Source organism: Salvelinus fontinalis, chromosome 11 (assembly GCF_029448725.1).
Source record: "Salvelinus fontinalis isolate EN_2023a chromosome 11, ASM2944872v1, whole genome shotgun sequence".
In the NCBI taxonomy this organism is placed as follows: Eukaryota; Metazoa; Chordata; class Actinopteri; order Salmoniformes; family Salmonidae; genus Salvelinus; species Salvelinus fontinalis.
The window spans coordinates 10819347-10840762 of NC_074675.1; the positions used below are offsets into that span (position 1 = coordinate 10819347).

The 21416-nt window shown below is 45.0% G+C and overlaps 1 protein-coding gene across 1 annotated transcript; it reads left to right on the forward strand.

Moving 5' to 3' along the window:
- The first annotated feature begins 11386 nt into the window (after positions 1–11386).
- On the forward strand, positions 11387–17900 carry LOC129864781 (probable polypeptide N-acetylgalactosaminyltransferase 8). Its single transcript, XM_055937073.1, has 11 exons — positions 11387–11727; positions 14504–14747; positions 15211–15377; positions 15509–15692; positions 15782–15979; positions 16184–16298; positions 16479–16664; positions 16930–17067; positions 17229–17324; positions 17479–17643; positions 17766–17900. Exons 1-11 carry the CDS (start codon positions 11532–11534, stop codon positions 17898–17900), a joined length of 1824 nt encoding a protein of 607 aa, XP_055793048.1. The 5' UTR covers positions 11387–11531.
- Positions 17901–21416: the final 3516 nt, after the last annotated feature.

Below are 21416 nucleotides of genomic sequence, written 5' to 3' on the forward strand. Positions count from 1 at the left end.
TGCGGGGAGGTGGAATAACCCGCACTGGGCTATGCACTCGTACAGGAGACACCGTGCGCTCTACTGCGTAACACGGCGCCTGCCCGTACTCCCGCTCTCCACGGTAAGCCTGGGAAGTGGGCGCAGGTCTCCTACCTGCCCTTGGCCCACTACCTCCTAGCCCCCCCCAAGAAATTTTTGGGAATTACTTACGGGCTTTTTGGGCTTCCGTGCCAGACGCGTTCCCTCATAGCTCCGGTTCCTCTCTCCGGTAGCCTCTGCTCTCCTCAGTGCCTCCAGCTGTTCCCATGGGTTTTCGGGCTTCCAGCCACGTCTCCTTGCTGCCTCCTCAAACCTCCGCCTCTCTGCCTTCGCTGCCTCCAGCTCAGCTTTAGGACGGCGATATTCTCCTGGTTGATATTCTCCTGGTCCCTTTCCATCCAATATTTCCTCCCAAGTCCAGAAGTCCTTGTTGCTCTGTAGAGCTTTCCCTTGCCGCTTGGTCTTAGCGTGGTGGGTGATTCTTTAACGGCTGGCGCTCTCCTCATCCTCGGACGAGGTGAGGAGAGAAGGATCTTCAGACCAAAATGCAGCTTGAGGGAAATAAGCCATCTTTTTATTTATAACGCTGATGGCAACACGAAAAAACAAAACACTTTCAAAAATACAAAACAAGAAAACGACGTATACGAAACCTGAACATAAACTTACATAACTAACACGTAACACTTACGGACAGGAAACATACTACATCGAAACGAAACGAAACGAAACGAACAACCGAAACAATCCCGTATGGTGTAAGACATAACACAGACACAGGAGACAATCACCCACAAACAAACAGTGAGAACGCCCTACCTAAATATGACTCTTAATTAGAGGAAAACGCAAACCACCTGCCTCTAATTAAGAGCCATACCAGGCAACCCAAAACCAACATAGAAACAGATAACATAGACTGCCCACCCAAAACACATGCCCTGACCATAAACACATAAAAAACAACATAAAACAGGTCAGGACCGTTACAGAGCCCCCCCCTCAAGGTGCGAACGCCGGGCGCACCAGCACAAAGTCCAGGGGAGGGTCTGGGTGGGCAGTTGACCACGGTGGTGGCTCCGGCTCTGGACGCTGTCCCCACACCACCATAGTCACTCCCCGCTTCAGTCTTCCCCTCCCAATGACCACCCTAAAACTCACATCCCCTAAATAAACGGCCAGCACCGGGACAAGGGGCAGCACCGGGACAAGGGGCAGCACCGGGACAAGGGGCAGCACCGGGACAAGGGGCAGCACCGGGACAAGGGGCAACACCGGGACAAGGGGCAGGTCCCGGCTGATATACTCTGGCAGATCCTGGCTGAGGGACTCTGGCAGGTCTATGCAGGCTGACGGCTCTCGACGCTCATGGCAGGCTGACGGCTCTCGACGCTCATGGCAGGCTGACGGCTCTCGACGCTCATGGCTCTCTGACGGCTCTGGCTGCTCATGGCTCTCTGACGGCTCTGGCTGCTCATGGCTCTCTGACGGCTCTGGCTGCTCATGGCTCGCTGGCGGCTCTGGCAGATCCTGTCTGGTTGGCGGCTCTGGCAGATGCTGTCTGGTTGGCGGCTCTGGCAGATCCTGTCTGGTTGGCGGCTCTGGCAGATCCTGTCTGGCGGGCGGCTCTGGCAGATCCTGTCTGGCGGGCGGCTCTAGCGGCTCCTGTCTGGCTGGCGGCTCTAGCGGCTCCTGTCTGGCGGATGGCTCTGTAGGCTCATGGCAGACGGGCGGCTTTGCAGGCTCATGGCAGACGGGCGGCTTTGCAGGCTCATGGCAGACGGATGGCTCAGACGGCGCTGGGGAGACGGATGGCTCAGACGGCGCTGGGGAGACGGATGGCTCAGATGGCGCTGGGGAGACGGATGGCTCAGAAGGCGCTGGTGAGACGGATGGCTCTGGCCGGATACGGCGCACTGTAGACCTGGTGCGTGGTGCCGGAACTGGAGGCACCGGGCTAAGGATAAGCACCTTCCTACTAGTGCGGGGAGCAGGAACAGGGCACACTGTATTCTCAAAGCCCACTCTATACCTGATGCGAGGTACCGGCACTGGTGACACCGGGCTGAGGACAAGCACATCAGGATTAGTAGGGGGAGAAGATACAGTGTGTACAGGGCTCTGGAGACGCACAGGTGGCTTAGTGCGTGGTGCCGGAACTGGAGGCACCGGGCTAGATACACGCACTACAGGGAGAGTGCGTGGAGGAGGAACAGGGCTCAGGATACGCACTGGTAGCCTAGTGCGTAATGTAGGCACTGTAGGTACTAGGCTGGGGCGGGGAGGTGGCGCCGGAAATACCGGACCGTGGAGACGTACTGGCACTCTTGAGCATTGAGCCTGCCCAACCTTACCTGGTTGAATGCTCCCGGTCGCCCGACCAGTGCGGGGAGGTGGAATAACCCGCACCGGGCTATGTAGGCGAACCAGGGAAACCATGCGTAAGGCAGGTGCCATGTATGCCGGCCCGAGGAGACGCACTGGAGACCAGACGCGTTGAGCCGGCCTCATGACACCTGGCTCAATACCCAATCTAGCCCTACCAGTGCGGGGAGGTGGAATAACCCGCACTGGGCTATGCACTCGTACAGGAGACAACGTGCGCTCTACTGCGTAACACGGCGCCTGCCCGTACTCCCGCTCTCCACGGTAAGCCTGGGAAGTGGGCGCAGGTCTCCTACCTGCCCTTGGCCCACTACCTCCTAGCCCTCCCCCAAGAAATTTTTGGGAATTACTTACGGGCTTTTTGGGCTTCCGTGCCAGACGCGTTCCCTCATAGCTCCGGTTCCTCTCTCCGGTAGCCTCTGCTCTCCTCAGTGCCTCCAGCTGTTCCCATGGGTTTTCGGGCTTCCAGCCACGTCTCCTTGCTGCCTCCTCAAACCTCCGCCTCTCTGCCTTCGCTGCCTCCAGCTCAGCTTTAGGACGGCGATATTCTCCTGGTTGATATTCTCCTGGTCCCTTTCCATCCAATATTTCCTCCCAAGTCCAGAAGTCCTTGTTGCTCTGTAGAGCTTTCCCTTGCCGCTTGGTCTTAGCGTGGTGGGTGATTCTGTAACGGCTGGCGCTCTCCTCATCCTCGGACGAGGTGAGGAGAGAAGGATCTTCAGACCAAAATGCAGCTTGAGGGAAATAAGCCATCTTTTTATTTATAACGCTGATGGCAACACGAAAAAACAAAACACTTTCAAAAATACAAAACAAGAAAACGACGTATACGAAACCTGAACATAAACTTACATAACTAACACGTAACACTTACGGACAGGAAACATACTACATCGAAACGAAACGAAACGAACAACCGAAACAATCCCGTATGGTGTAAGACATAACACAGACACAGGAGACAATCACCCACAAACAAACAGTGAGAACGCCCTACCTAAATATGACTCTTAATTAGAGGAAAACGCAAACCACCTGCCTCTAATTAAGAGCCATACCAGGCAACCCAAAACCAACATAGAAACAGATAACATAGACTGCCCACCCAAAACACATGCCCTGACCATAAACACATAAAAAACAACATAAAACAGGTCAGGACCGTTACAAGGACTGTATTTAGGTTTAGTTAAGGGGCGGCAGGTAGCTGAGTGGTTAGAGCGTTGGGCCAATAACCGAAAGGTTGGTGGATCGAATCCCTGAGCTGACAAGGTGTAATTCTGTCTCTGAACAAGGCAGTTAACCCACTGTTCCTAGGCCATCATTGTAAATAAGAATTAGTCCTCAACTGACTTACCTAGTTAAATAAAAAGTTGGCTTCCTTCTTTTTTCTGTTTCAGACAGCCATTAATATAGAGTGAATGAGATGTTGTTGATCCTCTGTATTTTCAAGTATTGCCGTGGCAGCATAATGTTAAGAGTATGCTTGTCATTAGCAGGGACTGGGGAGTTTATACAAAAGGGCCATGTTGTGTCTTGACTCTTCGGATTAACTTTAGACTCGGGAATGGGGACCGAGACGGATACATCGTTTTAGATGCAACGAGTGTTTTACTGAAAAGTTATGTGTCTTACATTACTTCAGGAAGTCCCTTTAACAACCGACTTCAATACCCATAATGCTTAGCGTTAGAACTACGGCTTCAGAAACCCACATAGTACATAAATAATTAGTCCCAATATATAAAATACAGTATTTCCTCCCCCTTAAATGGCATGTTCACATTAACATAAGCAAACTAAACTTTCTCTAACTTGTGAGAGAGGGTAGACTGCCTAAACATCCCTCTAAACCCTAAGATAATTATTATGCCCCTTGCTTCCAGGGTTAGCACTATGTATAACATTCAGGAGGTTCTCTTTCTCTAGGTGGGTTGCGATGTAACCCGGGATCAGGCTCAGTCACAGGCTGAGCCTCAGGTGCAGTTTGAGGTGTAGCCTCTGTTGGCGGCAGTGAAGAAGAAGCTGGTACGGTTACTGACTTGTTCTGGTGGTGCGTCAGCTCGCTTGTGAAGGTGCCTCTGCTTCAGGGATTGTAGCTGCAGGTTCTCGTGGGAGCAACTGGTCAACATGTCTCTGCCAGGTCTGGTTGTCTTGGGTGCAGACTGTATGAGACAGGCCAAGTCTTTTGAGAACAGTTGCGGGTGGCCACCTTTCTTTAGTGGTGTAGTTGTGTGTGAGGACTGGATCTTCAACAGTGAACTGTCTGTCTTTATACCGTTTAGCTGGCTGGTTGACTTGGTCTTGCTGCTTGTTTTACACCAATGTTTTGGTGGGCATTGGCCTCAACAGGTCAAGGCCAGTCCTGAGATGTCTTTTCATGAGCAGATAAGCAGGGAACGTTCCAGTTGTTGTATGAGGGGTATTACAATACTTTAGTGGTGCTTCACTTCTGGACGCCTTGAGTGCATGTTTGTCCGAACCCTTCACTCTTCAAGTCTATGAGTGGATGGATGATAAGGACTTGAGAGGAAGAATTTGATTCCATTGCTCTGGAGGAAATTTTCCATCTCCTTGGAAACAAAAGATTGCCATTATCCGTGACTATCTGCTCAGGCAGTCCGAGACATCCAAACATCTCCGAACAGGTAGGCGATCCCGAAGATAAGATAATAAGGGTATTTCAGTCCTTGACGTGAAAGCAATAGGCTTCTCCTGCAGATGTGCTGTCTGACACGACGGCCCAAACTCAGTATAGGGAAGCGTTGCAGGCCAGTGGAACGGGTCAGTGAGTCAACACCTTATCAATCCATGCTGCCTTTCTTGAAAGTAGTGTCACACTCCTTTGTAAACAACCAGGGTTTGCTCTCTCTCATTAGCTCATGCAAAGGCTTCAGCTGCCGGATGAACTCGCCGTAGTCGTTCAAGACGCCAAGGAAAGGCCGCAGCTGGCTGACTTTCTCAGGAGCAGGAGCCTCCTGCAATGACTGTCCCTTTCTATGGGGCTGTGTGGAGACCACCAGCATCAATCAAATGGCCTAAGGACTCCACTGCATGCTTGAAAAAGTTGCACTTCTCTAATTGCAAACACGTAAGCCTTAGTCTTCAAGTCGATTTAGCAGACACTCCTATCCAGAGCAACTAGGGTTAAGTGCCTTGCTCAAGGGTACGTAGGCAGATTTTTCACTTAGTTGGCTCGGGGATTCAAACCTGGAACCTTTCGGTTACTGGTCCAACACTGTTAACCACTAGGCTACCTTCCGCCCTACCTGCCAACCTTTTAAAGGTTCAGCAGTTGCTCCTCGACATCCTTTCCTGTGATGAGGATTTCATCAAGGTAACAATATGACTTAGGGTGGTCGCTCAGGACCTGATCCATGGACCTCTGGAACAAGGCAAATGCCAACGTGATTCCAAAAGGCAAGTGGCGGTATCAGTAGAGTCCCATGTGGGTAGTGATGGTGAGGTACTTTTGTGACTCTTCATCTACATGCAGCTGCAGGAAGGCTTTATTGAGATCAATCTTGCTGTATTGCTTTCCACCAGCCTACCTTGCGCGTAGTTCCTCGATAATTGGAGGAAGCGGGTATTGTTCCACCATCAGTACGGGATTATGTTCACCTTAATCTCCACACAGGTAAATGGAGCCAGTTCATCCTTAAAAACAGCTGCATGTCGAGTCAGCACAGCTGACAACCCTGTTTCTTCAACTGACATTGATTCACCTTCGCCCAGTCCAGACAAATCTTTTCAAACCATGGTCGGCACATCAGCACCTTGACCACATAGATTGGAAGTTTGGCTTTTTATCGGTTTAGTTCCAGCAGGACCTCTGCCTTTCCGTCATGGGGACAATCTCTCAGTGTGAATTTTTGCATGTGTCTGTGAAAGGTGGGTCAGCCTCATTTTTTATAGTTTTTCTGACATAAGTGAGATAGCTGCTCCAGTATCAATTTACATATTTTTTGGTTGTCCTCCCAATGGTGTTGTGACACCGTTTTGCTGTAGAGTGTCCTTTTACTGTCAATACCTTGATCGGTAGCTCCTCCACAAAGTCTATGCCACTGTTGCTTGACTGGTCCTGCTTTATAGCATGCAGGTGTTTCTTCTTGGGGTGCAGCTGTCTGTGTTTCCTTTTCCAGATATTTCCTTATAGCTGTCCTTCGCTGGTTTCTCTCTATTTCTTTTACAAGCTCGCTCAATGTGTCCTTTCTTTTCACAATGGCATCATGTCAGCTTCTTTGCCCAGCATTCAGATGGGTGATGACCCTGCTTTCCATGGTGCCCCCTTTTTTCTATCCTGTACTGCTGCTGCACTGTGCACTCTTGATACAGCCCCCAGCTGTTGTGCATATTTTGCAGCTAGCTTCATTGATTCAGTGAGTAGGCACTTCTGTATTGCCTCATGCATTAAGCCACGCACAAGCCGATCGAGTGTAATTCAATGTTGCATTAACTCAATGTTCAGTTAGTCTCTTATATATTTTTTTATAATTTCTTATTAGGTGTCCAATTCGGGAAATTTGTCTTGCATCTCAACAAACTTAAATCGGGGTGGGGACTTTCTCTCCCAGCACATGTTAAATAGGGTCACATGCTTCTAATCAAGGGGTGTAATCATTAGTCCAAAACATTTTGCAACAAAATTAAGAGTTTATATTGGACAAATTTCGAGTTTCGTTACGTTTGTTTCAATTGAGTTCCTAGTGAATACACCCATGTTTGCTACCTAATGGACTGAGTATGGAGTGTTTGGAGATGTTTAATGTGTGATCTAGTCAATAGACGGGTTGGTTGTTTAACAACCAACCCATGCTCAACTTTTGGGCAAAACAGACGGGGTTGGCTTAGATTGTTGACATGTCAACTATATTTAATCTCTAATGTTTATTGAAAACATAAATACAGTTGCACAATGAGCACTTATTGCCTCTTAAATACATTGTTACAGTTGTTGTTTAGCTAGCCAAACAATTTGATCCATATTAGCATAAACCTCACTCCGAATGTACTTTCACATACAGCTTGCGTAAAAAAAGTTAGGAGTTACTTTCAACTATTCAATTTTATTTAGGTAGTCTACCCCAATGAGTATGGAAGCTGATCAATGTGTAAATGTGTTGAAATGATAGTCACTGAAGCGGACACGCCTTGTTTCCAAATTTAAGCAGGGTACAAAGAGGTAGGCATCTGGATGGTAGAATTGTTCTGAGGTGCATTACCTCTCATATGTGCCCAACCTCCTCGATTCGGTCTTATGTAGCAACATTTGAAATTGTCTTTTAAAAAGAAATGTTTTACATTGGATAAAAGTAGAGACTCAGGGGGCCTCCCGGGTGGTGCAGTGGTCTAGGGCACTGCATCGCAGTGCTAGCTGCGCCACCAGAGTCTCTGGGTTCGCGCCCAGGCTCTGTCGCAGCTGGCCGCGACCGGGGGTCCGTGGGGCGACGCACAATTGGCCTAGCGTTGTCCGGGTTAGGGAGGGTTTGGCCGGTAGGGATATCCTTGTCTCATCGCGCTCCAGCGACTCCTGTGGCGGGCCGGGCGCAGTGCGCGCTAACCAAGGCGGCCAGGTGGCACGGTGTTTCCTCCGACACATTGGTGCGGCTGGCTTCCGGGTTGGAGGCCCGCTGTGTTAAGAAGCAGTGCGGCTTGGTTGGGTTGTGTTTCGGAGGATGCATGGCTTTCGACCTTCGTCTCTCCCGAGCCCGTACGGGAGTTGTACCGATGAGACAAGATAGTAATTACTAGCGATTGGATACCACGAAAATTGGGGAGAAAAGGGGGTAAAATAAAAAAAATAAAAAATAAAAAAGTAGAGACTCAGAGCTACAGAATGGTGTATCATACACTGCAGTTGAGGGACAAGTGTGTGCCTTTCCAAATTATGCCCAATAAATTGAATTTACCACAGGTGGACTCCAATCAAGTTGTAGAAACATCTCAAGGATAATCAATGGAAATAGGATGCTCCTGAGCTCAATTTTTAATCTCACAGCAAAGAGTCTAAATCAGGGGTGTCAAACATACGGCCCGCGGGCCGGAACCGGCCCCCAAGGAGGTTCGACCAGGCCCGCAGGATAATTTGAAAGTGGAAAAAATGCATAAAAGACATGGAATTAATATTTTTAATTCGCTGCAATTCATGGATTATCCGCTAAGGGGCGCACTCTTTCCATCAGAGTAGAAGACAAGCCGCATCACTGAGACAGACTGAAAACAGCAGACGGTATCAATGCGCCATCTGCTGCTTGATACGACGTTGTTAATACCTTGGTCTCTACCTCTCCGCTACACCCTCATTAGCCAAAATGTCGTTATCCAAACGGAGAAAAGTAGATAAGGAGTGTAGAATTTTCAAAGAAAAATGGACCACGTCCTATTTATTTACAGAGATGCACGGAAAACCTTCGTGCTTGGTGTGTTTGCAACAAGTTTCGGTATTGAAGGAATATAATATTCGACGCCACTACGAGACTCATCACAGCGAAAAATATGAAAAAAGTCTCATTTAATCTTAAAGTGCATTACTATATTTTTCAGTACCAATTAAAGTTTTGTGCCTTTGTACAATCAGTGGGATCAGTTGCAATGCATATTTGTGAATGATAAAAGTAAATTGCACATTTGTCTAAGGAAATATGAGGTGTTTCATGAAATGTTTTGTAAAAGGATAGTTCATTAAATTTCAATATTTTCCTAATGTTCTTGTGCTTCTTTACACCAAAACAAAGGAAAGACATGATATTTTGGTTATTTATAGCAGAGTATGGTATAATTTTAATGGTCCGGCCCACTTGACATCTCCCTAGGCCGTATGTGGCCCACGATGCGAAATGAGTTTGACACCCCTGGTCTAAATACTTATTCTAAATAAGGTATTTCTTTTAATAAATTAGCAAAAACATGTGTGTAGATTGATGAGAAAAAAAAAGTAAAATATATTTTAGAATAAGGCTGTAATGTAAAAAAAAATTGGAAAAGGTGTCTGAATACTATCCAAATGCACTGTATTAATCTTGAACAGGATTATTTATTTTGGATGCAATCTGAATAGAATTGATGGAAAGAGCGAAAGATTGGGAGAGAGTGCATTGATTTGAAGCAACAATAGTTTTAAAACTCTGCAACTGCAATAAAAAAAACATCTTTACAATTAAAAAAATAAGGTGATCCCCGAAAGCCAGATGGAGATGTGTAAATTAGACGCACAGTCTGTCTTTATATTACTGTAGCATAGACTATGCTGCAGCAAATGTAGGTCTACCTGCCACAATTAAAAAGGTTGCCATGATGAGATGATGGGTCTACATACTGAGATTGGCAGTCGGTCCCCACCCTGAGTGTTAATGATTCTTCATGCAGTGACCAGAGAGAAGGCTGTTGTGATAATGTTGCGTTATGAGGTAGGTGAAGGAGTCAGGCGCAGGAGAGCAGAGATATCAGATAAGCTTACTTTAATTGGCAAGTACACCAACACAGGTATGGCAGAATCCGAAAGTAAAACCTGCCTCCCGAGGTAGCCTATTATTATTTACCGGTTTCTCACAAAAGGGGGTGGTTACTGAAGCGTCATTTCAACCACACAATATAACAGAATAAAATAAAACATATTTTGTACATTTCTACCTGGAATTTTCAACGCAATTTCAACGTATACATAGTTTTGATGATTATGTTGAAATCAGATGATTGATGTAGCAACCTGTTAGTCAGGTTAAGTCAATGTATTTAAGTTAAAGTTTTACCCTAATTTCAATGTTTACAACGCTGGTTGAAATGAGATGGACAGTACTGGTTGATGACTTTTTTCAAATCCAATGTATTTTCCACTTTGATTCCACATCATAATACGTTGACAAATGACGTTGAAACAACGTTGATTCAACCAGTGTGTGCTCAGTAGGTAGCGACTGTATCTAGCGTTTCAGTTAACATAAGATGAACTTTATTGTCCCCAAACTGAAATACCCTACAGTGCTGATTTTTTATTGAATCAATGGGAATTAGTTATATTATGATGAGTACTAACAGACAATATGGCATTTACCTGGTTTGAGATGACGCATACTTCCAGGCCCTGTTTCCCTTCCTGGAGAGCTCCTTTGCATACCCATGCCCAATACGTTGGGTGTTGAACAGTAGGGCATTCAGAATGTTTTCATCCACTTCAGTGCCCACCTGGTCTGCACAAGTATGCATGTTCGATGTATCTCATAATAGCCTAGTTAATCATAGTTGATGTATTTTTCAGGACAAAAGGCTATAAAGGTAAACATTTACAAGGTAAACATTCATGGGCAAATATAAGTGACTGCGCTTCAATGCACTTTTCCTCAGAAATGTGCACTGTGTTTTATACAGTATGTATATGACAATTTGCTAATTGTCACATCGACCCAAACTCCAGGACCAGAGACAGTGAGTGATTGACAGCCTAGGGGAGGTGAGTAGACGAGAAACTCACACCCACTGAGTGCCAGCCAGCCAGGTATGGTGCACCTCAGCTACAGTATAATGGGAATATTTAAGATGACTAAAGTTCATATTTAATTTACAATGATCAACACAATGTTTAGCATATTTGAAGTTTGTGTAACAAATGTGATTTCCAGTGTTCTGTTTGTAACACTCGGGTTGATGGTCACTAGACTAGAGGCTGTATGTTATGGATTAAACTCATAACTGCTGATAAGGTTGACGCCAGACTGGAGGTACAAGGACAGAGGATACACTGATTATTATTATATTGTGTGAAACAATGTGATTCTGTAGCTGCTGACAAAGTCACTGCCTTCTGTTTTGACTTCCTACAAGCCTGTCGGGATGGTGTTTACAGAACATTTGTACGCTGATTAGGATATAAGGGTGTTCTCAGAGAAGGCCAGTTAGATGTGTTCTCTGCTTCTGGGCTGGAGTTTTCTCCCTGTTGCAACTTGTAATAAACCAAATAGATTTTTGATTTACTATCCTCGACTGCTCTTCTCCTTTGTTCACTTCTCCTTTGCTCAATTTCTATTACATCACCCCTCCCTCCTTTCAGGCGAACCTGATTCTCAGTGAGAGAGTGAGAGAGGAAGGCCATCCTGTCTGTATCCCCAGGCTGAGCGCTTACAATCAGAGGGATGATGAGGCTAGGCTGGGTCCGAGGGCTGGCCCCTTTGCTGGCCATGGCTGCTGGAATACTCTACATCACATCCATTAAGCGGGAGGTTCATTCTCATGGGGAGAGACTGCAGAGGGCCCATCAGAATGACTCGTCCAGGGGCCAGGACATGCTCAAGAGGCTGGAGAAGATGGAGGCTCACATCGAGAAGCTGTGTAAGTCGCAATCTCCTTCATTTAACTGTGACTTACCTGGAAGGGAAATGGCAGTAGCTCTGTCCACGTACTGTACCTGGACTGCAGTCTGCCACTGTTCCAGATGGTAGGGCAGATTTAGAGGGGAGGATTTGAGAACACATTAGAATCTAGCCTAAACCTACATGTAGAGTTGATCCCAGAAAGTTATTTTACACTTCACAGTGATTATTGTAAAAGGGAATTTGTACAGAGTTAATTAAAGGGTTTAAATAAACTAATAGAGGATTAAATAAAATATATTTTTGTCAATAAATGCTGGTGCGCGATGTCTAATACTAAAGAAGTCTCAAGGAATTGCTCGCCTGGGGTAGAGAACCTTATGATAAGCTGTAGACCACACTATCTACTAAGAGAGTTCTCATTATTCATAACCGTATATTTACCACCACAAACCGATGCTGGCACTAAGACCGCACTCACCGAGCAGTATAAGGCCATAAGTAAACTAGAAAATGCTCATCCAGAAGCGGCGCTCCTAGTGGCCGGGGACTTTAATGCAGGCAAACTTAAATCCATTTTACCCAATTTCTACCAGCATGTCACATGTGCATCCAGAGGAAAAAGAGCTCTAGACTACCTTTACTCCACACACAGAGACGCATACAAAGCTCTCCCTCACCCTCAATTTGGCAAATCTGACCATAATTCTATCCTCCTGATTCCTGTTTACAAGCAAAAACTAAAGCAGGAAATACCAGTGACTTGCTCAATACAGAAGTGGTCAGATGACGCACATGTTACACTACAGGACAGTTTTGCGAGCACAGACTGGATTATGTTCCGAGATTCATCCAATGGCATTGAGGAGTATACCACCTCAGTCATCGGCTTCATCAATAAGTGCATTGACGACGTCGTACCCACAGTGACTGTACGTACATATCCCAACCAGAAGCCATGGATTAAAGGCAACATCTGCATCGAGCTAAAGGCTAGAGCTGCCGCTTTCAAGGATCGGGACACTAATAAGATGAACCATGAAACAGGCAAAGCGTCGATACAGGATTAAGATTGAATCCTACTACACCAGCTCTGACGCTCGTCAGATGTGGCAGGGCTTGAAAACTATTACGGACTACAAAGGGAAACCCAGCCGTGAGCTGCCCAGTGACGCGAGCCTACGAGACGAGCTAAATGCCTTTTATAATCGACTCACGTCGGTAGCCATAAAGTGCTTTGAAAGGCTGGTCATGGCTCACATCAACAGCATCATCCCGGATACCCTAGACCCAATATAATTTGCATACCGCCCCAACAAATCCACAGATGACGCAATCTCAATCGCACTCCACACTGCCCTTTCCCATCTGGACAAAAGGAAGACCTATGTGAGAATACTGTTCATTGACTACAACTCAGCGTTCAACACCATAGCGCCCACAAAGCTCATCACTAAGCTAAGGACCCTGGGACTAAACACCTCCCTCTGCAACTGGATCCTGGGCTTTCTGACGGGCCGCCCCCAGGTGGTAAGGGTAGGCAACAACACGTCTGCCATGCTGATCCTCAACACAGGCGCCCCTCAGGGGTGCGTGCCTAGTCCCCTACTGTACTCCCTGTTCACCCATGACTGCGTGGCCAAACACGACTCCAACATCATCATTAAGTTTGCTTACGATACAACAGTGGTAGGCCTAATTACTGACAATGATGAGACAGCCTATAGGGAGGAGGTCAGAGACCTGGTAGTGTGGTGCCAGTACAACAACCTCTCCCTCAATGTGAGCAAGACAAAAGAGCTGATCGTGGACTACATCAACAGGGCTGAAGTGGAGCGGGTCAAGAGTTTCAAGTTCCTTGGTGTCCACATCACCAACGAACTATCATTGTCCAAACACACCAAGACAGTCGTGAAGAGGGCCTGACACCGTTTCCCCCTCAGGAGACTGAAGAGATTTTCACATTGGCATAGGTCCCCAGATCATCAAAAATGTATACGACTGCACCATCGAGAGCATCCTGACCGGTTGCATCACCACCTGGAATGGCAAATTCTCGGCATCTGATTGTAAGGCGTTAAAGAGGATAGTGAGTATGGTCCAGTACATCACTGGGGCCAAGCTTTCTGCCATCCAGGACCTATATACTAGGTGGTGTCAGAGGAAAGACCACAAAATGTGCAAAGACTCCAGTCACCCAAGTCAAAGACTGTTCTCTCTGCTACCGCACGGCAAGCGGTTCCGGAGAACCAAGTCTAGGACCAAAAGACTCCTTAACAGCTTCTACCCCCAAGCCATAAGACTGCTGAACAATTAATCAAATGGCCACCCGGACTATTTACATTGACCCCCCATTTGTTTTTACACTGCTGCTACTCACTGTTTATTATCTATGCATAGTCACTTTACCCCTACCTACATGTACAAATTACCTCGACTAGCCTGTATCCCCGCACATTCACCCGGTACCAGTATCCCCTGTAAATAGCCTCGTTACTGCTATTTTAGTGTGTTACTTTTTATTATTTTTTACTTTAGTTTATTTGGTAAATATTTTCTTAACTCTTTCTTGAACTGCATTGTTGGTTAAGGGCTTGTAAGTAAGCATTTCATGGTGAGCTTGTACCTGTTGTATTCATACCTGTTGTATTCGGCGCATGTGACAAATAAAGATTTGATTTGATTTGATTTTAAATGAGATCATGCTCTGTATCAAAAGGAGTGACTCTTGTTGATTCTGGCAGCCTTAAAACATTTATTACAATGTGATGAACAGCTGTCATGTGTGTCCACAGTGAAGACAATCAACGACGGGGGCAGTCTGAAAGAGGGGCAGACTGTGAAGGCTCCCGAGGTCAAGGAGAGGAAGGTGGTGAAGAAGGTGTACCCCAACTCAGCTCTGTTTACAAGCTGGGGTGGTGAGCTCTCAGAGGAGGAGCAGAAAGAAGCAGAGGGGCTGTTTCAGATGTATGGATACAATGCCTTCCTGAGTGACAGACTACCCCTGAACAGGGAAATCTCTGATACTCGCGATCCTAAGTAAATCATTTTCCTCATCTCTCCGCCACCTCAACACAGCAAATGATGGATCCTCTGAAAACTTCTGAATTCTAACCACAGTCTGTTGCATTGCGGCCATCCGAGGTCAATTCCATCTTCAGCACTGTGAATTCAATTTGAGAAATTGTGACCTTAGAACTAGAAGGTTCTACCTGTAAAAAGATGATTCTAAGATAACTGGATCCTAAGCAATTTTTATCATGTATTCTTTTAAACTCAACAACATGGATTGGGGGTTTAGAGTACTATATAGGTAGAAAACATTGAACAGAACAAGTCTATGTCAATAAATACATTTTGACAGAAATGCAGATAGAACCTTATAATTCAAAGCTCTCGCAATGACATTGAAGTTGACAATAACTTGAAGAGTGAAACGGCAGCTTTGGTGAACTGAATGAATGATATGAGTTGGACCAAATGTTTTTGTTGTGCCTGTTAGATGTGCTAAGCACCAGTATCCCCATGACCTGCCCACCATCAGCGTGGTGTTGATCTACTTGGACGAGGCCCTGTCAATCATCAAGAGAGCCGTCTGCAGCATCATAGACAAGACCCCCCAACGCCTGCTCAAAGACATCATACTGGTGGATGACCACAGCTCCAATGGTTTGCCTAATTGGTCTCTTCTCACCTCTTAGAAACATTTCAAAGTATATTTGGTAACATTTAGATTGAACGTAGGTGTGGCTTTCAACTTTTGTTGTGTATCACTGATTTGAAATTGTCTGCTTTCACAGAGGATCTAAAGGAGAGGTTAGATGCCTACATCAGCTTCATCCATGAAGAGCGTCCCGGCCTGGTGAAGAGAGTGAGACACTCAGAGCAGCTCGGTCTCACACAGGCCCGCCTCTCAGGGTGGAGGGAAGCTACAGGAGATGTGGTGGCCATCTTGGATGCCCACATAGAGGTCCATGTGGAATGGTAGTCTAAATGAAATATCGCAGTGAGACTTTTTGAACACCCCCCCCCCCCCCCAACATGGTGTTTTGACTCTGTGTTTGTGTGAACAGGGCGGAGCCTCTGTTAGCTCGCATAAAGGAGGACCGCACGTTGGTGTTGACACCGGTGTTTGACAAAGTCCATTTCGATGACTTGACCGTCACACGCTATGGGCCTGCTGCAGATGCCTTTGACTGGGCCCTGTGGTGTATGTATGAGTCCTTCAGACCTGAGTGGTATGCCTTGAAAGACGAGTCACAGCCAGGAAAGTGAGTTGTTCGTGATTTCATCATCGGATGATAGTCCAGTTTCACAAATCTGTTTGAATAGACGATAAGGAAAGCACAGCATTGGGAGGAAAATCTTCCCTAATATTTACAACTGGATTATTATTTTGCGTTATCTATTCATTAAAATGAATGTCACTTCTCCCAATGTGGAATTGACCATGATTTGTCCTGTATGTTTGTCAGGAGCCCCTCCATTATGGGCATACTAGTGGTTGATCGCCTGTTCTTTGGAGAAATTGGTGCTCTGGATGGTGGTATGAAGATCTATGGAGGTGAAAATGTTGAACTGGGCATCCGGGTAAGCCCCTCTGCTACAGTTTCTAAATGAATGTTTGAAATCAAAGCAGACTTGTGTTTTCAGAATTACTTTCTGTTCTTGAGTCATTCAGTCTGAACAAACCAATCTACATCCAACATCCAGACACTTCAGTCCATATCATTAAACTCTTCCTTCTCTCTTGGTGTTTGGTGTATCTAGGTGTGGCTTTGTGGTGGAAGTGTCGAGGTCATACCTTGTTCTAAAATAGCCCACATCGAGAGGGCCCATAAACCCTATCTCCCCGACCTGAGCATTACAATGAAGAGGAATGCTCTGAGAGTGGCTGAGGTCTGGATGGATGACTACAAACATAATGTCAACATTGCCTGGAACATCCCACTGAAGGTACTGTACACAACAAACCAATCAAAAGTAGGTTTTGTTCAGCTGCTCCTATAGAATAGCAATGATTGCTGTTTTGCATGCCTTGTGTTTGAAAATAAGCAGACTACACAGTCAATATTATTTAAAAAATTGTCTATTACTCAATGCCATAATAAAGATCATAGGATCTATGTAAAATGATGGCGGTAAGCAAAAGTGGATAATAGGTGGATTGCTCACATGGCCTGTGTTTCTGATTTAGAAATCTTCCTCTTTCTCACCACAGGATCATGGCATAGACATTGGGGATGTTTCAGAGAGGAAGACGTTGAGAAAGAGGATGAACTGCAAACCCTTCCAGTGGTATCTGGATAACGTGTATCCCATGTTAGACCCCCTGGGTGACTTGCTTGGTTATGGAGCTGTGAGTGATGCTAAAATGTTACAGTTGTTCTGGAACTTTTTCCTCACAAACTGTGTTTAGTGGCATGCAGGGCATCCTTTTGTCAATAGGATGCAGGGTCATAAATCAGAATAGGAATCTGCATTTTTATAACCGTTTATCTCTCTACATAAAATCAACAGCTGGTCAATGACCAGAAGACGGATCTCTGTATAGATCAAGGCCCAGTTCCGGGGAACACACCTATTTTATATGGATGCCATTACTTTCGTCCACAGGTTTGTATAAACATTGCTTTATATCTTAGAATTTAACTAGATGTATAATATGGTCCATCCCATGGCAGACTTGAGATTCAATCCATGCCACAATGGAAAGTACTATCAATACCACAGACTCAGAAAAGCCTAAATATCTATACTCTCTGTCCAGATCTGTTATTATCGAGCCAGTGGGGAGATCTACATTGGAGGCATCATGTCTCACAAGTACAACAGTAATCGCTGTCTGGTGGACACTGGCACTCGAACCCCAGGACTGTATGAGTGCAAGGTGGCCAAGCAGAAGGGATTCCACATGCTCTGGGACTTCCAACAGGTAAGCACTCTAACATGATTAAGGGAAGTTGATGCTTATAAATTGTTGGAAACAACGGAGATGTCTTTGACTTTTTTTTATTATTGTGATGCTGTACAGTAGAATGCTGCTGTGTTTTACAGCGAAAAGCCATCCAGAACAGACAGACAAAGAGATGTCTGGAGATTGCCCCAGGCGAGGACACTTACTACCAGCTCATCATTCAGGAGTGCAGTGGGCAGCACTGGAACATACAGAATCTGATTAAAGACTTCTGATACACTGAGATAGTTAGGCCTACTAGAGACAATACAAGTGGGAAGGTGGTATTTATACATACGACTAGTAAAAGTCCACTTGAACGTCCCTCCAACTGGTAATTACTAGTGGGAAACTTGTCTATCTTCCCTGAGCTCCGACTTCTCCCACATGCTGACCTCTGACGTCACCTACTAAGGAAATTACTTTTTTAACAGCATTTTCAGCAGATCAATGCAACAACAAAACATTCTTTACAAAAATCTATCTAGAAATATGAACATTATAACATTATAATTTAACAAACACGATAGCTGTACTCATAGTTTATGGTTGACGCAACTTGTTGGCCATTAGCCAATCGGCGTTTCTCAATGAGTTCAAAGCACGTGAATGCATCCAACTGGTATTTATGATTTCACAGCAGGTAATTACAACCTTCCCACTTTGTTATGAACACAGCAGTATCATCATGCTTTGAAAATCCTATTGGTCTTCAGCAGTGAGATGACTGTGATCTTAGTGAGCTGTTGGTTGTACATAGCTTCATTCAGGGCAGGTGTTTTGTGACCCCCCCCCCCCCCCCCCTTTTAGCTAAAAAATATAACATATACAGTACCAGTCAAAGGTTTGGACACACCTACTCTTTCAAGGGTTTTTCTTTATTTTTTATATGTTCTACATTGTAGAATAATAGTGAAGACATCAAAACTATGAAATAACACATAGAATCATTTAGTAATGATGACAGCTTTGCACACTCTTGGCATTCTCTAAAACAGCTTCACCTGGAATGATTTTCTAACAGTCTTGAAGGAGTTCCCACATACGCTGAGCACTTGTTGGCTACTTTTCCATCACTCTGCGGTCCAACTCATCCCAAACCATCTCGATTGGGTTGAGATCAGGTCATTGTGAAGGCCAGTCTAATACGGGTCTAATATCCATTACTCATGTTTATTGGTCAAATCAAATCTCTTCTTCTTATTGGTGTCCTTTAATATGGACTTGGTCTTTTACCAAATAGGGCTATCTTCTGTATACCACTCATACCTTATCACAACACAACTGATTGGCTCAAATGCATTAAGAAAGAAATAATTCCACAAATTTACTTTTAACAAGGCACACCTGTTAATTGAAATGCATTCCAGGTGACTACCTCATGAAGCTGGTTGAGAGAATACCAAGAGTGTGCAAAGCTGTCATTAAGGCAAAGGGTGGCTACTTTGAAGAAACTCAAATATAAAATATATTTTGATTTGTTTAACACTTTTTTGGTTACTACATTATTCCTTATGTGTTATTTCATAGTTTTGATGTCTTCACTATATTCTACAATGTAGAAAAAAGTTAAAATAAAGAAAAACTCTTGAATGAGTAGGAATGTCCAAACTTGACTGGTACTGTATATATATATTTTTGTGCCTGTTTTGCATGTTATTTTGGCATCAATACGTGTCACATATCAGTTGGCAAACAATGTAATTTTTTTTATATATTGAGTTAATAAAGCTGCATACAAATATGGTCTCTTTTTTGCTTTCTTGATTAAGGCAGCTCCAAAATGCAGGTGTTTCAGCCTAGATCAGTGCTTTCTGTGGTGGTAGGGCAGCCAGCGGAAATACAGAGCATAGGGATTGGTAATGTTCTCTAGTTGCGCCGTGATTGGCTCAGTGTTCTGTCACTCATTTGGACACTATGTCACCGCAAAATCTATGGGGACAGCTCGAAAATTCAATCCCCTTTGGTGCTGCCATAGAGTTACATTAGAAGCGCCCATCCAAGAAGTCTCACGGTCATTGGCCACAGATAAAATGACGTCAAATCACGTTACATCTAAAGTAGCTTTGATTGGACTGATCATGCTTTACTTTCAAAATTGTTACTTTCAAAAAAAAAAAAAAAAAATACTTTCAAAATCTTAGCTAGCAAGCTAGCAGTCACCACCATGAATCAAGTCTACAATCTACTGGCAAATCCTTTTCAATCCTTGTCATGTGAAGTGAAATTAGAGATAAAACGTCTCTGTGCTCATCATCCATTGGACATAAACATTACACAACAAGTCGCAAATTCAACAATGAGTGGTTTGGAAGGAAGCAGTGCTAGCGTTGCAAAGCAATCACTATTTTGCTTCCCCTGCCTGCTATTCAGTGGAGAGGGTGTGTGGTCCAAGTCTGGGTTTAAGGATTTATAATAAATTAAACGTGGCTCAGCTATACTCCGCAGATAGACGAGCCATCAACCTCCACAACCAACAAACGGAGGAGAATAGGTAGGTGCTTGCCAGAATTATAGCATTCATTAAATTGTGTGGTAATTGTGAGATAGCACTGTGGGGCCATGACGAATTGGCCGACACCTTGAACCCAGGCATTTTCAGGTGTATTTTGAGACCATGCTTGAAGGAGATTACAGGCAACAAAGGCACTATGACGATCAACCAATTTTTAAGGGCACATCAAGCATGATCCAATACTAACTTTTGGATTGTATGTATGACATATACAGAGAAGCTATAGCTAAGGAGGTGTCTGAGACTCCTTTTGCGTCTGTACAAGCAGACGAGACAACTGACGTCTCCTGTAAATCACAGATGGTAATAGTGCTGTGCTATATGTTACCAGACAACAGTATGTGTGAGAGGTTTATGTAGAGGACAAAACTGGTGTTGGCCTCTCCAACACCATCAAACAAGTCCTAGTGCAACTGAATGTCAAGGAGAAGCTGTTTGCACAAACCTACAACAAGGCATCGCTGATGAGTGGTAATGTATGTGGTGTCCAAACGCTACCGAAGGATTTCTTTCCGACCGCAGAACTCCAGTGTGTTACCAAGCTATGACCTGTGGGCAACCAGGAGAAGTTGAAAAGGGAGCTGTTCACTGTCTACTGGGATCCTGAGCTGCACACTGGAAAGACAGCCCTTCTTTATTGAAATCACTCTATGAGAACCACCTGCAGACTCTTCTCAAAATCCTCATCACAAGTCAGGGAGAAACTTTTCCCCACTTAAATGGATAAAAACCTTAATTCGCAACTCCGTAGGCTAGAAAATGTTAAATGCATTGGCCATGCTGTCAATCCAGCATGACTTCATCCAGAGAATGACAGACTTTCAAACCAGAAACCGTGGATTGATGGCAGCATTCGCGTGAAACTGAAAGCTGGAACCACTGCGTTTAACCAGGGCAAGGTGACCGGAAACATGACCGAATACAAACAGTGTAGCTATTCCCTCCGCAATCAAGGCAATCAAACACGCTAAGCGTCAGTATAGAGACAAAGTAGAGTTGCAATTCAACGGCTCAGACCCATAGAGGTATGTGGCAGGGTCTACAGTCAATCACGGATTACAAAAAGAAAACCAGCCCCGTCGCGGACCAGGATGTCTTGCTCCCAGACAGACTAAATAACTTCTTTGCTCGCTTTTCATCCAAACACAGATCATCACGTCTTCAAATGTATCGATTATTAACATTAAAAAATACCTAAAGTTGTGTTACAAAAGTAGTTTGAAATTTTTTGCCAAAG